General features: G+C 34.5%; 1 protein-coding gene across 1 annotated transcript; it reads right to left on the bottom strand.

Moving 5' to 3' along the window:
* Window positions 1-207: 207 nt before the first annotated feature.
* Window positions 208-16,867, bottom strand: LOC142519891 (uncharacterized). Its single transcript, XM_075622905.1, has 16 exons — window positions 16,355-16,867; window positions 15,756-15,857; window positions 15,489-15,555; window positions 13,597-13,781; window positions 7,843-8,103; window positions 7,665-7,748; window positions 7,524-7,571; window positions 7,369-7,430; window positions 6,075-6,123; window positions 3,479-3,752; window positions 2,894-3,039; window positions 2,386-2,466; window positions 2,232-2,306; window positions 1,170-1,336; window positions 935-1,085; window positions 208-625 (listed from the first exon to the last, which is right to left on the bottom strand). The coding sequence occupies exons 1-16, from the start codon at window positions 16,793-16,795 to the stop codon at window positions 428-430; spliced, it is 2,391 nt and encodes a 796-aa protein (XP_075479020.1). The 5' UTR covers window positions 16,796-16,867; the 3' UTR covers window positions 208-427.
* Between the last annotated feature and the right edge of the window lie 572 nt (window positions 16,868-17,439).

Below are 17,439 nucleotides of genomic sequence, written 5' to 3'. Positions count from 1 at the left end.
ATTAGAATTGAAAAATAGATGAAGTTTGCACGTTTCTTGTTAACCATGTTATAGAAACATTTGGCCCTTGTGTCCTCAGATTTTGTTGGAACACATGATTTAGTGAGCGTCCACAAACGTTGCTTGAGACACAATGGGCAAAGACCTCTCCCGTCTAATAATTCACATTCATCATTATAGTATTGCATGCAAATGAGTAGACTGAAGTTTATATTGAAGGCATGGAAAATTGATGTAGATTCTTCCCAAACAGGAAGGAATTTAATGTACGTTTGTTACACAGGTGATCTAAAAAGTTACAGTAACCTAACTTGGAAAACTTTTATAGTACTCTTCAAGAAAAAGAACGAAAATCTTTGTTGATCCAAACACTACAAACTTGAAGCAACTAAACAAAACTGCGGGTATGCATTCAGATACCAAGATGTCATACTAGCCGCTTGATCAATTTTGAGGCATCTATGATACTTTGGCTCCATTCCTGTTTCTCCAGCTCTAGTAATCTTGCCAGTACTCCAAAAGCATCGGAAAGTTTATCTTCTTCAACCGGAGTACTGCTCTTAAGGGCAAAAATGACTTCATTGACGTCTTCCTCAAGCTGTAGAGTATAGAGATTGCTAAATACCTGTAAAACACTCATACAAACAAAACAAAGTTAGAAGCACAAAAATATAATGCAGCCTGAAACGCCCAGTGCTAGGGAATTACATCCTATAACCTTTTTAATAAACCAAGACTTTAAGCATGAGCATGAGAATATATCAGTCATCGGTACGTATATGTAACACTCGATACATCAAGAGAACTAGCACACACCATATTGAAACAAATATTAAGAATAAGAGGAACAGTTTCTTACGAGGACCCTATACATTATTTTATGTCTGGGCAGAATATTGGTAGAAGTAATTATAGGATCATCTTTTTCATTCACCTTTTTCAATCTTGAATATACTGGAACCTTAACAGCAGAGGACCTAGAAACCAAATTAACTATGAATAAGCCCTGCTCAGAAAGTGAATTTTTGGCAGTCAAAAGAAACGATTCCTCAACAAAATCTGCAGCAGGACAGGTTAAACCAGAGCTGCAAATGCAAGAGAGCAAGGACTGAGTTATAAGAAACTAAACTTGAGTAGCGTTAAAATAAACAGTATATCATTTGCATCACCTCGAATCATAAGAGTCCACATCGACAATAAGTATGTCAATTCTGCAAGACTCTTTTCCTTCTTCATTCACTAACTTCTGGTTGAGAGCATCGTTTTCGTCATTATTACATGTTGCCTCAGAATTTTCTATATCCCTGACGAACTTTATCCCATCGGCAATATGTACCTGGAAGAAAAATAAGGAAGCAAAAATAAAAGCAGCAGGCAATTAAACTAAAAATACAAACATCATTCAATGAAGGGATAAATTAGTATCTCAGAATGGAAAGAATTATAATGTTTGGACCGTAAGACACACCAAATCTAAACTGCAAAATTATCATGCATAAACCTCTCCATTTTCAATACCCTAAGCATTAAAATACAAAAATTATAATATCTTTTAAGCTGTTCAAAATAAAGTTGTACAATTTTATTTTGTATTATACGGATATTTTGCATCAGATTTCAATAAAGCAAATTATCAAATTAAATATTTTAAAGTTTACCACCATAAAACCAAGATACATTTTCAGGATAAACAGCACTTATGAGTTGAAAGTTTGAGCCGCATATCAAATAAAAATCAAAGAGCAATTATCAATGTGAACAGAAGCATGAACAATAAGGCTTCTTATTTTGACCATGAAATGCAAAAACAAGATCTTGTGATATGATAACATTTACTCATCTCAGAAAACTTGTAATATAGAAATTTTCTCCAGTTGTTGACAGGCTAATTAGAAATTATAAGGATGGAGCGATGCAAAAAGATTTGGGATGAACATTTAAGATGGTTAAACACGTCTAAAACCAGCCATTACGGACAGTATTGAGCAAGTGGAACAAAATACAACGCATACATAAAAAATTAAAAGAAAAAATTACAAAAATACTTAAAGTCAGTTTGAGGTTGTTGGAATTTGACCGCTGATATGGACGAGGATTGACTATTGAGGATGATATGGAAGAGGAATCTAATGCAACTTATCACACCAAGCAAATTATTATTTTGTATGCACATTTCAATCCATACTAAGTTGGAACTTGAGACAACTAATCTGAAAATACTTGAGCATCACCTTCAAATGTTGATCTTCTCTAAAACTAAAATAGTGTCCAGCAACATCTAATACCACAGGATCTAATTCGACAGCCTGTAAAGTTAAGAATACTAACATGAGAAAAGGATAAAAGAATAAAATTTAAAGCGATAAAATCAGAACCCAGTTACACCTCAATCTCAAGAAATGGCAGGTTCTTCCGGAAAAACATCGGTAGTAATCCTGCTCCAAGACCAATGATGACTGTCTTGACCTGGGAAAGTTGAAAAAGGCACCATCAGTTAAAAGAACCTTTTTGGAACAGAGGACCAACCACAAGGATTGATGTCATCTCCGAGGAACACATCACAAAAAAGAAAGAAGGGGAAAAAAGAAAGAAAGAAAAAGAACAAAAAACAAGTTTCAGGCGAAACCCCTTTGAGGGACATATCGAATTTTTGTGGTAAAAATAGGATGCACAAGATCTTTGCATGTTAGCAATGCCACCCCATGCCCATTGCCCCGTATCATCCAGCTTATCATAAAAATAAAGGACAATAAATTATTTGGTGATAAATAGATAACAACGAAATTATGATATTCTACTCTAGAAAATATTACAGGTAATAAGTTTTCCCCTTGGCCTCAAAACACTGAAAGTGGAAGAAGAATAGATAACTGAAATTTTGCTTCTATCTCACCATGCTCCCGACTGACACAAGCCTTTCCAAATGTAAAGAAATCAACATTAATCCAGATATAATCCCATTGTGATACGAACTAGCCAAATAATTCTGATCAACATTCATTTGACTGCTTGATGCTCTCTGCAGATGATCCAGCGTCACTGTAAAGAATCATCACCAAGTAAAACTCTTTTTCTGAAAACAACCATTCTCAAAAAGGAAACAATAGCAATTAAGTGCGGATTAGTTTTCCTTTCATTCCACTACTGACACTGTACAAAAACATTGTTCTCTTCAAAAATCGGATCAGGAGTTAGGTGCATAACAGATCCAGAATAAGCTATTCATAGAAAGGGCCGAATAGGGACATTTTCTCTGATGCTGTGCATTAGTCACCAGAATCAAAAGCAATCCATTCAAAACCAGAGATATGAAACAGGAATCCCAGCTTCAGGAGGAAAGTATTTGACCATTGAATGAAAATAAGTTAAAGAAATCGTCGGTCAAATAATAATCAAATCATAGGCACAACCGTAACTCAAAAAAAGAAAAGAAAAGAAACTCGTAAATTGGACCATGAGAAGACAATCAGATGCTAACCAAGCGACCCAGACAACTGAGAATCAAAATTTCTCTGCTTTCCTTTTTGCCTTGACTTGGAAGCTGCCCCGGCTGCCTTGATCTCTACTTTGTTTGACATATCATCTGGTACTACCGACAGAATAGCTTCAGATTGCACTAAACTCTCGGTTCGTTGAAATGTAAGGCGGCGGAAAATTAAGTCTTTAGATGGAAACCGACGTTGAATCTCATCATCAAGCTTGTTACAGATCACATCTTCCACAACAATTTGACCGGTCAATGCAGATGTAACCTGGAGAAAGCAATTAAGAACAAAATCAAGAAAAAAGATGAGAATGCAAAAGATTTTCTGTGTACCAGTAATATTACATAGTCTCACAGAACACCACCAAGGAACTTTAATCTTCATTTGGTTTGCATGGAACAATCCACATGGGATGTTGCCAAGTTCAAGGTAGAGATGCCAAGGTTAAATTTTCTATGTGGTCCAACACATTCTTACAGGCACTCGGCACTTGATTTTTATCCGACACTCATAAACATCAAATCATAAAAAACCAACACCTTCGATGATTCCACATGCAAGTTGTAACCAAAACAGTTAAAAGCCATTGAATCCTGAACAGCTGGTAAAAGGTAACTTTCACAGTCCATAAACAGCAATTAAACAATCTTGTTAGGTTGTCGCATAGATGATGATTAAAACAACAATTATTTTATTTTTTTTATATAAGAAACTAAATTATATTTATTAATTGGAATCAATAATTACAGATAGCGGACAAGTGATCCGCACAGAAAGAAATAAAACAGACAAAAGCCATGCACAAATCAACATATATAACTCTAATTTCTCACTAAGTCGGAAATCGAGAAGTTTTTAAACTTTACATGCTTCCCAATCTAGCTAGATGTCCGAATCTTAATCTTGTCTCGACACTTTTCAATCGACTATTATAAGCTGTTAAAAATCCGTCTATTCCACTCCAACCATACTGACCAACAAATACAATGAAAGTTCGGTTTGGTTTGTTCTATTTTTATAGCAAAAGTTCGTTTGGTTTGATTAGTCGAAAAAAAGTTCGGTTAATTCGATTTTAGAAAGTTCAGTTCGTTTCAACCGAATGTTCAACTCTATTATCATCTAGCACGTGGCGGGGCTAATCCCAGGTACTTTTGGATCCTGGCTCCGCCCCTGGATCCTAAGACACCACCTTATTCCAGCACAGCATACACAATTCGAACACAGATCACACGAAGGCTATCTCTTTTGCATCATCTCACAAGTAGGCAGCTACCCGGCACCACGATCTACAAAAAGACTTGAACCTTTGGTGTGATCAGAACTTTCCAAATAACATGAGGGTGGGAGGAGGAAGAAACCCATTGATCGGAAAGAAAGACTTGAAGAAGGATTTAACTGAGAAAACACTTGAAGGATCCCCGTCCCAAACCCTGATATCATCGACCCCCTCAACCAATCTGACCTCTCTAAAGATCGTAACAAAAAGCTCAACTCATCCACTTCCTCAACCCCCAAATCTCTCTGCAAATGTAAGTCCCAAGATAAAGAAGAGGAGGTAAAATCCTCCACTGGATACAATGAGAAATGGGTTTATTATGAGTCGACTATAGCTGAAAAAAAGAAGATGAAAATCCTTAAAAGAAGAATCCCCCAACCACCTATCCTCCCAAAACCTGACCTTATTACCCCATCAAGCCATTGCCTTCACAAACTCGTGAAAAGCCTGATAAATTCTCGAAATAAACTTCAAAAGGATTCTAAATGTACCATATTTTGCTAAACATGTGTCCCAACCATTATCCTGTAACCTGAAGTTGCTCACAATAACCTTCTTCCATAACGGTTCCTCCTCAGCAGAACACCTCCTCCACCATTTTCCCGTAAGGACCTATTCCTCAGACAAATGTTTTCAATACTCAAACCTCCTTTTTTTTTCGGTTTACAGACTTGATCCCATGCAACCATATGACAATGCACATCTCCATTAGCTTCGTCCCAAAGAAAATTTCTCGTATTCCTATCCATAAACTCCGCTACACCTCTTGGTACCCTAAAAAGAGACATGAAGTACTTTGGTAGAGCATTCAACAATGCTAAAATCAGAGTTAATCTAACCCCTTAGACAAAAACGTTTTCTTTCAACTCGCTAACTTTTTCAACATCTCAACAAAACAGATTTCCAAGATGAAATTTTCATCGGATTTCCACACAGTGGTATCCCTAAATATCTGATGGGGCAATTTTCCCTTCCACATCCAATTAAAATAACAATTCAATCATGCGATTAATAACAAGTCTAATGTCTCCAGAAAAATAAATTACTTACAAGATAGCCGAGCGTACAAAACGTCAAACATGAAGACTCATTTGAAGTAATAGGATCAACATCACAACCATAACATATTTTGCAAAATACCACATCAGGAGTGAGGTACTGCTGCCTAATCAAGAAATGATACATTTTATCTTGTAGCAAGCAGTTCCTTACTCTTTAATTTTCTTTCTTCCAAATTGATATAATGATAATAATAAGATAGCTCACATAAACAAAAGTGCATGTTAATGAAACAATATGATGTGATTTTAAACCTGGTGAACAATTTTTCGATGCTTGATTCCATCACCTGCAGCCATAAACCTGATCATATCCATTTGACGAATTCTAGTCAGTAAAGATGAAAAGGTTCTCAAAAATTCAAGAAGGCATCACTTTCAACTCATCTCTGGCCAAAATAGCAAAAAACATTAGAAACAAAAACAAAATATGCATTGCAAGAATTACTCTTTTCCTCTTATTTTATACAAGTATTATACTTTAGGCATAGTATACAGATTGTTGTACTGCCCTTAGTGGCATCTAATTCTTGTGCTTTACTTAAACGTGAAGAGAATAAAAATTGTCTGTAGGGAAGAATAACAGGATGTTTTCCCTTTGAGAAATGAAAAGATTAAAATGTGGATCTAATAAACATAGTAGAGGCCTTATAACATGCAGCAGCGATTGAGAACAATTCCAGGGTAAGATCCTGATGCAAAAGTAAAAGAAAAGTTCCAATCAGTAAGAAGTTGGCTACTTCTGTCTTCTATTTGCAATTAGCCCAAAGCATGAAGTAACACCATCATTCAAGGCACAATCCCACGATCCTTTAAAACAGAGGACTTCGCAATAAAGAAATTTATTGGAACCATATTGTATCAAGGCCTTCCCAAGAACCTCAAAAATTCAACTGCATTCATAGTAGTGTTATGCACAACAAAAGAATTGGGTTAATTAGTATCATATTCAAGTATAAAGATCCTATTTGGATACGCATTGTCCCATTTTCTAATAGATCTTTATTTATGAAATTTCCTCAGTCCAGTTACCATAAACGATAAAAATTACATATTCTAGGATCCTGTTAAAACTAATGCAATCCCATAATTTTCAATTAGATCATCTTATTTGTAAAAACTTCCCTTCTTTGTGACACTCTGAAATACATGGAAGAAAAAGATCAAGGCTTGTCAAAGCTGCTACCAACAGAATCACGGTGTTTGAATACGAACGGATGTACTCAGTTCAATGGAAAATTGCTATAAGAACGCCTAAAGGCTTTCATTTTAGGCGTTCACATATATCAAGATGACCGTATCTAATTCAATCATTAGTAAAGAAAGACAAGAGCAAAAGAAATCAAATTGATAATAACATGTGCATAAAACGATCGTGTCAGCTAAGGAAGAGTAGAAATCCTTAAATAAAACCTCATAAGAAAATTGAGTTTACAAAACTACAAGCTAGCTTAACATATGAATAAAAAAAGATAAAAATGACAATGCAAAATAATATAATATTTATGCCCAATGATGAATACAAAAAGATAAGATGGCAGAAGCATACGGAATTTGAACTTCATCAATATTTCCAGGCGACAGTTGCTTCACTAAAGGAGAAAGATCCATCTAAAATAAGAAAAAGCAAAATACAAGAAAGTGATACAGTTAAATTCAGACTAACAATGCCTAATAACAAAAAAAAAAAGAAGTGGGAATTACCTGTATATCCTCCATGGAAGCACTAGCATGACTAGAATCCAGTATAATCTAGCATTTAGCAATATTATTGTATCATTAAAGAATTAAAAATAACAACCAAGATGCATAAAGAGAACTCATACAGCTGACTATGAGAAGTACCATCAGCAAACGGGCAGCCTTCGAGCTCACAACAACGAGCCATTGCCCTTCTTCTGATGAGAATAGCCACTCATGAGCACGTGTCTAAAATATAAATTTTCGAGAAAGGTTTCAGGAGCTTAGTATACAAGGTGCACACATATAATCAACCATTTAAATGGATTCTGAAAAAACTAACTTTTGGAACAAGGAATACTCCAAAATTTAGAGAGAAAGGCACAGAGTCTCGCTGAGCATCAAGAAGCACAGCTCTGTAGGAGAAATAGGACACTCCAGGTTCACCTAAAGTTAGCTTTACCCTACGACCTGGATCAAGCTCTGCCAGATATCCTCTTGCCCCAAGCTTCAGGTCCTCTAGTGAATACAGTATATCAGAGCCACTAGAGTGTTCTGAGCGGAACTTTTTCTCCCTTTCGAGTGCCTCACTAAGGCCAGAAGCCTAAAATATGTAAAAGATTAAATCAATTTCCCTAACATAAATGCATGCCAAACTCCAAGCGTATTCAACAAAAAGAGTATCACAATTTTATTTTATTTTTATAGGAAACAATATTATAATATATAATTAAAAGTTATTAATTACAAAAAGCACACAAGTGGTCCGCACAACAAAAAAAACGTAGATCATATTAACAACATATATAACTTCGATTCCTTAATAAATCTGAAACCGATAATGTCTTAAACTCTTTATGTTTCCCGATCCAGCTAGATGCAAGATAAATATCTATAAATCAGAATATTCCTTAATAAAACATGCAAGATAAATATCTATAAATCAGAATATCATTTCTAATGCTGATGAAAATTGCATTAATCAAGTGTAAATTATATAATATATAAATTTTAAAAAATCTTATCTCAATAAGGATTATTACATGATTAAAATACCCACTTTAGGGGCTGAGAAACACGTTCACTATCACCTTAAGACGCTAAATCTTCTCAGATTTCAAGACAGAGATACATAAATTACTCTACACTATTCGCAATTTTCTTGGTGGTTGGAGAAAAATTCTAACGCGAGTAAGGAGCGACCAAAACTTTGAGTATCTTGCTTCCATTATCTAAGCAATTGATTTTATTATTTTGAATTTTTAATTAAGTCTAGCCGCTGCAGTTTTGTTTAGGACAGTCAAGTTCTATGTCGAAGATTGATTAATAATTAATTTAATTCAGGTTTAATTCATTTTTATATAAATCATTAATTTTTTTATTAAAATGTTACCACCATTCCAACATTTTTCACCGACTATCAGAATTCTTGAAGTGGTAAGCATCTTATGCAGAGCTAAATTACTCTTTCTAATGATTCAATAAACTGCCAATGCATGCCTTGTGCTAAATCTGTTTATTTGGTTCTTTGATTATTCTCCTTGAACTCAACGAGTTTTCGAATAATTAATTAGACTGAACATTACGGTAAATTAATTAACAGAAAATGCATGAGCAAAGCCAAAACTCGTACGGACTCCTCAGAACAAACACTTTAATTCAGGTTTATATAATTCAGAGAAGACTATAATTCATCTGTAAGTTGAAACAGATTTCCCAAAAAATTTAATTTTTTACTTTTTATTACTTTTAGTTAAGCCTTACATGTTAGTAATAATACAATTATTTAAATTAATTTAGCTTTCTGCATTCAGTTTGGTTAATAAATTCCTTTTTTAAAATTCACTTTTCTTTTGCTATTTTCTTAGTTCAATTAATTAGGTTAGTTTGTCGATAATTAAAATCGAACTAAAATTTATGAGTTCATATGGAATTTTTCTGTTGAACATCCAATAATTGATATGGATAAATTGTTTTGTTAAGATAAGATGTTATCGGATCAGTTGTATTTTAAACTTTAAATTGATCAGATTAGGATTATCTATTGATTTGTTTTCTTGTATATATGTGTAGCAGCTTTCCTCGGTTTTTCAATTGAATAAAAACAGTACTTTAATTCCAGCACGTATACACTCTGGTATATATCTTCATGGTATCAGCAGCCAAGATCGGCCAATGACAAAATACTGAATGGCCTCCTCTTCCGATGTTACACCTTCTCCGGCGACCACGACTCACAGCTTGGGCAATGTGTCTCCGACCCACAACAATCAGCATCGTCAATCCTCCCCAATGCTAGGTCTTGAAAAACACACAAACTATTCGAAAAAATGGTAGAGCAATGCATATCTTTATTCAACATACTTCCGATCTCCTTAAGATGAAGTCCATCTCGCAGTCCCTATCATCCAATGCATCTGGTCCACCTATTTCAGCGTTTCAATCTAATAAGGATGGTGGTATATTATTATGGCGATAAATTTGTTTGTGCCTCAGCAAAATTGTTTCCATCTTTGTCTATTAATAAAAATTTACATTTTCCCAATTGTGATGTTTGTGAGTTATCAAAACATGCTTGTGCATCTTTCAAAACACAACCATATTCCCCATCCAAACCTTTTGCACTAATCCATAGCAATATTTGGGGTCATTCACGACTGAACAAAATTACAGGTATCTGTTGGTTCTTATTATTTGTCGATGATCATACTCGTTTGTCCTGGTTATTTCTCATGAAAGATAAGAGTGAGACTTCAAAAATATTTCAAACCTTCAACCCTATGATCCAAACACAATTCTCTACAAACATCCATGTCCTTCACAATGATCGAGCCAGAGATTTCTTTAATTTTGTCTTAGGTGATTACCTCACCACTCGAGGGATTGTTCATCAAAGCTCTTGCATTGACACATCTCGGCAAAATGGTGTCGAAAAAAGCAAAAATCGTCATCTTCTTGAGGTGGCTTGTTCCTTGTTGTTCACTCGTAATGCCCCTTGTCATTTCTAGGGTGAGCTGTCCAAATAGCTACTTACCTCATTAATCGGATGTCATCTAGAGTCCTTAGGTTCCAGACTCCTATTCAGACAAAGCTCATCTTTCGTGCATATTCATTTTCAATTTCGAAGTAAACTTGATCCTCGTTCACTCAAATGTATCTTCCTTGGGTACAGTCCTAATCGAAAGGGATACAAGTGATATTCTTCAACCACTAAGAAATCCTATTGTTACCTGGATGTCGGTTTCAATGAGGCCGAGGCTTTCTTCCCACCTTCCTCGGTTCAGGAAAAGCCTATTATGAATGAACCTCAGAATCTAGAACCCTTCAACGTCCCAACTGACGTCCAGACACATCCTATACATGATCCAATACACACAACCCCACCAGATAACTCCCAGACGCATCCTGAGCATCATCTTTTACCTTTTGACCATGTTTATTCTTGCAGGAAGCCACTTCAACTTAGAAATCATCAAGACCACACATACGATCAATAAACCAAGAGTACTTCCCCAATACCAGATACTCTTGAAAACAATAAAAAACAATCAAGGTACGCCAAGCTCTGATTTACCTAATATTGATGATCTTGATGATAAATCCATTGCATTGAGAAAAAGAGTTAGATCATGCACCCAACACCCTATAAGCAACTTTGTCTCCCTTGATATTTCATCCCCTGCATATCGAGTCTTTGTTGTGAATTTAGACCAGGTACATGTTCCATCAAGCATTACCGAAGCCCTCCAAAATCCAAACTGGAAGGCTGCTGCCTTTGATGAAACACAAGCTCTTGAGAACAACACCACCTGGCAGATCAGGTGGAAATGGAAACAAACTGTTGGATGTAAGTGGATTTTCACAATCAAGCATAAGACTGATGGGAGCATTGAAGATTTAAAGCACAACTAGTAGCGAAAGGGTATACCTAGACTTATGGGATCGACTATCAAGAAACTTTTGCATCCGTCCCCATGTTAAATACGGTTCGTGTACTCCTATCCATTGTTGCTAATTTAGACTGGTCTTTACATCAACTTGATGTTAAGAATGCTTTGTTGAAAGGAAATTTGGAAGAAGAAATCTACACGAGTATACCGCCATTCTAGTCCAAAAATACTGCCAATAAGGTATGTAGATTGCATAAATTTTTATGGTTTGAAGCAATCCCCCAGAGCTTGGTTTCACAGGTTCACCAAAGTCTTGAAAGAAAATGGATACATGTAGGGATGTAAACGAGCCGAGCCGAACAGTATAAGGCTCGAGCTCGGCTCGTTTCGGATATATATAGGAGCTCGAGCTCGATTCGAGCTTTTATCATTAGACTAGAGCTCGGCTCGTTTGAAAATTACTAAGCCTGCGAATAGCTCGAGCTCAGTTCGTGAAGAGCTAGTTTATCATGTTTAACGAGCATGGATCGAGTTCGGCCCATTTTCGAGCTGAGTTTGTTTTAGAGCTCGTCGAGTATTTTTAGCCAAACAACCAACTAAGATATGATAATCTAATGGGTATGTTTCTCATTGTATAGCATTTCAATCTCTTGAATTTCACTAAAATAGAAATGTGAGACAAAAATTAATAGCCCAAAAAACTAGCCAAGCTCAAGCTCGCGAACAGGCTCGTAAGCTCGAGCTCGATAAGCTTAATGAACGATCTCTAACGAGCTTTTTACCGATCAACTTAACGAATGATCTCACGAGCAACTTGGTTCGTTTACATCCTTAGATACATGCAGTGCCAATCAGATCACACAATGTTTGTCAAACCCTCCAACAAATACTGGATTTTTGTTATCATTGTTTATGTTGACGATATTGCTATTACTGGAAACCATGAAGAGGTTATCAGTAAGGCAAAACAGTTGCTCTCAAAAGAATTCGAGATTGACTTGGAGCATTTGAAATATTTCTTGGGAATGAAAATGGCATGATCAAAGCATGGAATCTGTATCTCTCAAAGAAAATATGTCTTGGACTTTTTGAAAGAAAAAGGGACGTTGGGATGCAAGCATGTTGACACTCTTATGAGCCCAAATATAAAATTGAGAAGAAATGGGATAGTCCAACAGATGACAAAGGACGATATCAGAGGCTAGTGGGTAAACTAAAATATCTATCTCACACAAACCTGATATTGGGTTTGTTGTAAGTGTCATAAGCCAATTCATGAACAATCCAGGAGAAGAACATATGGATGTTGCCATTCGAGGTTGAAGTATCTAAAGGGATCTCCGGGAAAGGAACTATGATTTTCGCAAAACCTCCTCAGGAAACATATAGTTATACAATGATGCTAATTGGACATGATCTTCCATTGACAGACGATCCACGTCCGGATATTGCTCATTTGTATGGGGTAATCTAGTGACAACAAGTTGTTGTGACAAGAAGCAGTGTAGAAGCCGAGTTTGCCTCCTTGGCCAATGGAATTTGTGAAGGCATTTAGATTCAGAGGTTGTTCACATAATCGAAATTAGGGGTCGTCACACAGTGGAACTCAAGTGTGACAATCGAGCTGCAATAAGTATCACCAAGAATCCAGTTCACCTTGATCGAATCAAGCATATTGCAGTCGTCTATCATTTCATAAGAAACTTTGCTACGTTCCTAGTCGTTCACAAGTTGCAGACATCCTAACAAAAGCCCTATCTCGTCCTACATTCGAAGAATTGTTGTCTAAGTTGGGCATGATCAACATATACAACCCAACTTGATTGAAGGGAACGTTGAATATCCAACAATTGATATGGATAGACTGTTTTGTTAAGACAAGATTTTATCGGACCATTTGTATTTTAAACTTTAAATTGATTAGATTGAGGTTATTTATTGATTGTTTTCTTGTATATATGTGTAGCAGCTTTCCTCATTTTTTCAATGGAATAAAAACAGTACTTTAATTCCAGCACATATACATTCTCGTATATATCTTCATTATCTTTTCAAAGTAAATTACATCGCAATTGATTTGTAGACCTATGAGGTGGAAAAATGATATGTCGCGTTCTTATTTTTTAAAAAAAAATCTCCAACTAAATTGCCTCATTCTTTCGACGGAGGTTTTTAGGGTTAAAGGAAAAGGCAACAAATACTTGTACCTGATAACCATGACATATGATAGAGGATTGATCTACGAATGCTGATATCTCAGAAATTGCAGAAATAGTATCTTTCTCAGCAATCACCATAAAAGTCTGCAGTTTAAGATTTATAGATGACGACTCCTCACCAATTGCGAGAAGACTTATCTTCCACCCAAACCGATACTTAGGTAAAAGTAGATCTGAGAGATATTCATAATGCATCAGGTATAAAGTTTAACGACTTCAACAAAAGTGCATTTTCACAGTATGAAAGGAGCAAGTATACCATGGATACTAGCATGTCCACAAAAGCAGCACTGACTTTCACCATAAAGATGAATGTGCATGAGAGAGAGAACAAAAGGGAAGAAGATAGCAGAATCTATATACCTATAAATATATGAGTTCTATTTGTGAGCTTACTATTATGACCTCTTGTTTTGCATTTTGACATAATTGATGGGGTTAATAAATATATGAGTTCTACTTGTGAGCTTACTACATCTTGTTTTGCATTTTAACATAATTTATGGGGTTATTTTAGTCATTGTCCATGTTAAGGTTAATAGGATTTAATTAATTTTAGTAGTTATCAATTATATTTATGTTGGTAGAAATTGATGTCATGTGCATTTATTTTTTGTTTATTTTGACATATTATTTTGTCATTGTCCATGTTAAGGTTAATAAGATTTAATTCATTTTAGTAGTTATCATTCAATTGTATTTATATTTGTAGAAATTGATGTCTTGTGCATTTATTTTTTGTTCATGTATTTGTTATATTATATTATTGAGACATTTAGTATTACATTTGTATTCTTTTTTTTTTGTTCATGTGTTTATTAAATTATTGTGACCTTTAGTATTACTTTTGTATTTTTTCCCAGATAATTTATCATTCTTCTTCACTTTTTTTTAATTTTTTTTCTCCATGTTTTTGTTTTTCTTCTTTGCGACATTCGTTTTTTGTTATTTCACCCTGTTTTTACCTCTTTGTGGCATTTGTTTTTTAGTCATTATCCATGTTGAGTTAATAGGATTTAATTCATTTTAATAGTTATCATTCAATTATATTTATGTTTGTAGAAATTGATGTCTTGTGCATTTATTTTTTGTTCATTTATTTGTTATATTCTTGTGACATTTAGTATTACCTTTCTATTCTTTTTTTTGTTCACATGTTTATTAAATTCTTGTTACCTTTAGTATTACTTTTGTATTTTTTTTCCTCTTGCTTTATCATTCTTCTTCGCTTTTTTTATTGTTTTCTCCATGTTTTTCTTTTTCTTCTTTGCGACATTCGTTTTTTGTTATTTTCACTCTGTTTTTTCCTCTTTGTGGCATTTGTTTTTTAGTCATTGTCCATGTTAAGTTAATAGAATTTAATTCATTTTAGTAGTTATCATTCAATTATATTTATGTTGGTGGAAATTGATGTCTTGTGATATTTATTTTTGGTTCACGCGTTTATTATATCCTTGTGACTTTTAGTATTGTGTACTTCGTTTAAGTACATTGTGGTTTGGGTCTTAGTAAAAAATTCATTACTCTATTAATTTGTTTTTATTTTTTTTCCTTTATGAATGGTATTTGAATGAAAAAAATCTTTTCTGGATTGATAGAGTTGTTATATGTCATAATCACGTTGATTGAAAAGTTTGTCATATGAACAAGTTAACATATATGTTTATGGTCATGATGTTATTTTATCTATTGTGTTTTGATCTGTTTAGATTGACAAATACTCTTAAACATGATGTTATTCAAACGATTTTAAACAATATCTAAATTTCGTAATTATGTTTTGATTGTTAGTCAATCACGTGTTAACACACGTTCACTTTCCTAGTATTACAAATATTCAAAGCTATCGCTCAATCAGATATATGGAAGAGGGACAATACCTAAAACATGAGATTCTGCTAAAGTAAGGCAAATAAATTTCCCCCCAGCTTTTAAAAGCCTTCGCACCTGGTAGCACACGACATATACATATAAATTGAACAAATCTACGATGGATGAAACATATATTGCTCAAATGTGTGAATTAGGAATATTTATGAATTGAACAAATTAAGCATTTGAACCAAAGATATATTGCTGAACTGATATGATGTAGGCATATACATTAAGATGAAAGGGTAGAACTCTAAAACTTCCATAGAACTTACCTCTGATAGATAAAGACTCCCCAATTTGGACCCATGCTCCGGCTCCATCAAAGCATCCAATCCTCCCTTGTCGATAATGGCATCAAAGCTCTCGTTTGCAAACTGAATTGAAGTCAAAACTATTAGATGAAACCATGCAGGTAGGAAAATAGAAGGGTGGGAAAAAATACAATGAGCTTTACACAATTTTCAAAGAAACAATTACCCACGACATATGTAAATTATTGAGTAGATTCAAAGATTTGTAGCATAAATGGTTCTGCTGCATATTTTATCATAATACAAAGGGCATTGGACATGGAAGTTTATTGATAAAAGAGCAAGAAATGTAAAACATAATCTCATGCAATTTTATTTCCCAGCTTATTGACAGCATCCATCCAGGAGGGTGTACGTGACTTTATTAGTTAAAAAATCTTGAGTCTGATGTTCAATTTACCACAACTACCCACTGGCCACAACTGCTAAACTACGTTTGGTTACTAAAACCGGAGAAAGAAATGACGCTGTCGTGGTCAAACCCACTATACAACATGCTTAATCAAACATCCAACCTTACACAAATTTCCATAAAGAAAACTCAAGATTCATCAAATCACCTGCATATTTGTCATGTCCATGACGCGCCACTTCATCTCCGGCCGTTCTCTCACATTCCTTCGCAGCATATTCGATATAACCACCTTCGAGAAATCAATATTGGTTATATTTCTAAACCCCACATCGTATAAATGCTCAGAGAGCCTCGAGTTTCCACACCCGGGCACCAGTATGCTCATCTGTTCCGCCTCCACCCGAGGAAACTCTCTTTCGGATTCTGGCGGTAATAAAGAAGGCAAAAGATGGGTTGTGATTAAGTTTTGGATTTGGGGCCATTCGGCATACCACTCGAAAGAGTCTTCGCTGCCTCGCACGGTGAAGAATTGGTCCCAATTCTCTTTGCTAGTAAAGTCATCGAGTGTTTTCAGCAGCTCTTCTTGCTTTTGAACGCTACTACTGGTGTTCGATTTCGGGGTCTTCTTCTTCTCTTTCTTCCCCATTTTTCTCTGGCTATTTCTTGATTTCAAGCACGACACTCAGCTGGGTTTTCGGGCGCGGCGCGGGAGCAATGCTAGCAATGCTAGTGCGTGTGTGCTTTTTTTAAAACGCAGGCCTAACTACTTGTTTTATGGGTGCTTTTTATTAAATTTTTTTATTTTTTTTTAAATTGATATTTTTATATTTTAATTATTTCAAAATAAAAATTATATTTTTTATATTAAAATATGTGATTAATAATCTAATTTATAGTTAAAATTTTATTTTTGGTTACAAATATATATTGTGAGGGTAAAAATAAAATTAACGTCTAAATACAGGAAATATATATATATATTTTAGGGATTTAAGAAATAATTCAATTAAAAAAATTTATAAAAAAATTAAAAAAGTTGAACCTATCGAACAATTAAAAATAATAACAAAAATTTGATACGATATAAAAAGAATGAGAAAAATTAACAATACAAAAAATAGAAAATAGTTTTTCAAAAGAATTAAAATATAAAAAAAAAACCAATAAGATTATTATTTTTGTTACAAATATGTTATTAATAAAATTTTGAACTTCTAAATCAAAAAATTAACAAGATAAAACAGAAATTAGAAAAATTAACAATACAAAAAAGAGAAAATAATTTTTCAA

Source organism: Primulina tabacum, chromosome 11, assembly GCF_025594145.1.
Source record: "Primulina tabacum isolate GXHZ01 chromosome 11, ASM2559414v2, whole genome shotgun sequence".
Lineage (NCBI taxonomy): Eukaryota > Viridiplantae > Streptophyta > Magnoliopsida > Lamiales > Gesneriaceae > Primulina > Primulina tabacum.
The sequence above is the reverse complement of the archived record's forward strand: the minus strand, read 5'-3'. Positions and strand labels throughout refer to the sequence as shown.